General features: G+C 35.7%; 1 protein-coding gene across 1 annotated transcript; it reads right to left on the bottom strand.

Moving 5' to 3' along the window:
• Positions 1 to 487: 487 nt before the first annotated feature.
• LOC132307275 (putative cell wall protein) lies at positions 488 to 1,096 on the bottom strand. The gene has a single exon (XM_059804991.1). The coding sequence runs from the start codon at positions 1,043 to 1,045 to the stop codon at positions 653 to 655; it is 393 nt and encodes a 130-aa protein (XP_059660974.1). The 5' UTR covers positions 1,046 to 1,096; the 3' UTR covers positions 488 to 652.
• Between the last annotated feature and the right edge of the window lie 976 nt (positions 1,097 to 2,072).

The following is a 2,072-nucleotide window of genomic DNA, read 5'->3' as shown; positions in this document are numbered from 1 at the left end:
CTTCAATAAATGATATGTTCACACTGAATCTACACTTTTTTATTTATTTTATTTATTTTTTATTTTGTAAATACGTGGTTAACGAAGTACCACTATTTAACCAGAAGATCAAATTGATCAATGCCGGCCCCACTTAAGATATTCTGTATAGATGCAAATAATGCTGGTGTCCACCTATGCAGGTCAGGTTCATTCATTTCGTACCATGAAACCAAAATAAAAATTTTAATGCACTAAATGTAAGCAGGAATACATATATATGTGTAAATGTTTTGAGTTGATTCTTATTCTCATGGGTTTCTTCAGCTATTAGGTTTATTAATGTTTTTAGTTTATTTATGGTATCAAGTGTTTTTTTATTCTAAATATATGTATGTGATCAAAGCAAAATAATCCATTCAATTATTAATAATATATCTGTAATTTTCTACTAGATTCATTATTGAACTGTCCTTAGCTTTCCCTCCAATAATGTGTGAAGATTGAGTAAAGAAAATATAAGAAAGCCACTCTTATTCATAAAAACAGAATTATTCTACAGCCCAAGCATATATAATCATAAAGACTGACCAACAGCGGTAGTGAAAGACTCCATTACAATAACACGTTCAAGCTAATTTCTTCGAAAACGATGAAGAAACGCTAAACAAGCTCAAGGACTAGCCGGTGCAGGAAGGTTGCCGCCACCTCCGGGAATTGGGACCTCGACACCCGGGTTGGGAACAAACGTATCGTCCCCGCCTGGAACGTAGCTGCGGCCTGTCCCACCACCGGAGCCAGTGCTGCCGACGCCACTCCCTCCGCTGCTGCCAGTTACCGGATTGTAGGTGAACGGATTGAAGCCTTGATGGAATTTGGGGGGTAGCATGACACGGCCAATGCCAGGAATGAGCACACTGCCGTCATGGTGCATGAACATTTCGGGTTGTAGTTTCTCGTCGGTGGTCTTGGAGTTTGTCGGGACGTCACGTGCCTGCACTGCTATGGCAAGCACGAAGTTGAAGACGAGAAGGAGAGCGAGGAATGAGTGAGGCTTGTAAGCCATTGTTTGACAGTTCTTTTAGAGAGAGAGAAAGGGTTGTTGATGGAGAATGTGCGAAGATAGGTCTTCTCTTATAGTCTAGGTTTTGGCCAAAGTTGGGTGAAAGTTTTGGCGGCGAGTTAAGGAGATGGTTTCCTGGAATAAGGTTCAGATAATGCATGGCTTCCTGGGTATCTCTACCTATCTCTTTCGTTATTCCAACGGATTGAACGGCCAATAAATGTGCAAGCACAAAACTACGTGCTTGTGTTGGAGAGACCGAGTTCTTTAATCTTTTTCTTTTAAAAGATGAGAGATCATATCATTCATTCGAATTAGTGATCGATGTTGATTTTTATTATTTGGTGGTTGGTTGGGTATGATTATGGAATGAGATAACAACTTTACACTAGTTTATGGTTTCTAAAGGATGATGGTTTCAAGTATTTAAGAAGAAAATGGACAGTGACGGTGACTGCAATTAATCTATACTAAGCAAAGCCAAATGACTAGTGGTTTTATAGTGCGTGTTTGTTTAAAGAAAATGACTTTTAGGGATGTGTTATATAAAGACCAGTCGGAGATCTTAAATCATATTCATTCGTGCAAAATTGACTCTTATTCTTAGGGGTCCTTTTTATATGCAACAACTAATTTGCTTTATTAAAAGTTTAAATCAAGACACATTTAAATGTGACATCAAAAAAGTCAATAAATACGTCACCAATTACAAATGAAAAATTATTATTGCACTGAATAATTACAGTGAATTATTAGATAAATACGTCACCAATTACAAATGAAAATTATTATTGCACTGAATAATTACAGTGAATTATTAGATAAATACGTCACCAATTACAAATGAAAAATTATTATTGCACTGAATAATTACAGTGAATTATTAGATAAATACATCACCAATTACAAATGAAAAATTATTATTGCACCGAATAATTACACTGAATTATTAGGCTTACTATTTTAATTGGTCAAATAAAAAAGTGAAACATTCCACTTAATTGTATTTGGTATAAATAGTCAATTAAAA

The sequence above is a fragment of the Cornus florida genome, unplaced genomic scaffold (genome assembly GCF_030987335.1).
Source record: "Cornus florida cultivar Cherokee Brave unplaced genomic scaffold, ASM3098733v1 CherokeeBrave_3.0.0_Hap2_Chr05, whole genome shotgun sequence".
Classification (NCBI taxonomy): domain Eukaryota; kingdom Viridiplantae; phylum Streptophyta; class Magnoliopsida; order Cornales; family Cornaceae; genus Cornus; species Cornus florida.
The sequence above is the reverse complement of the archived record's forward strand: the minus strand, read 5'-3'. Positions and strand labels throughout refer to the sequence as shown.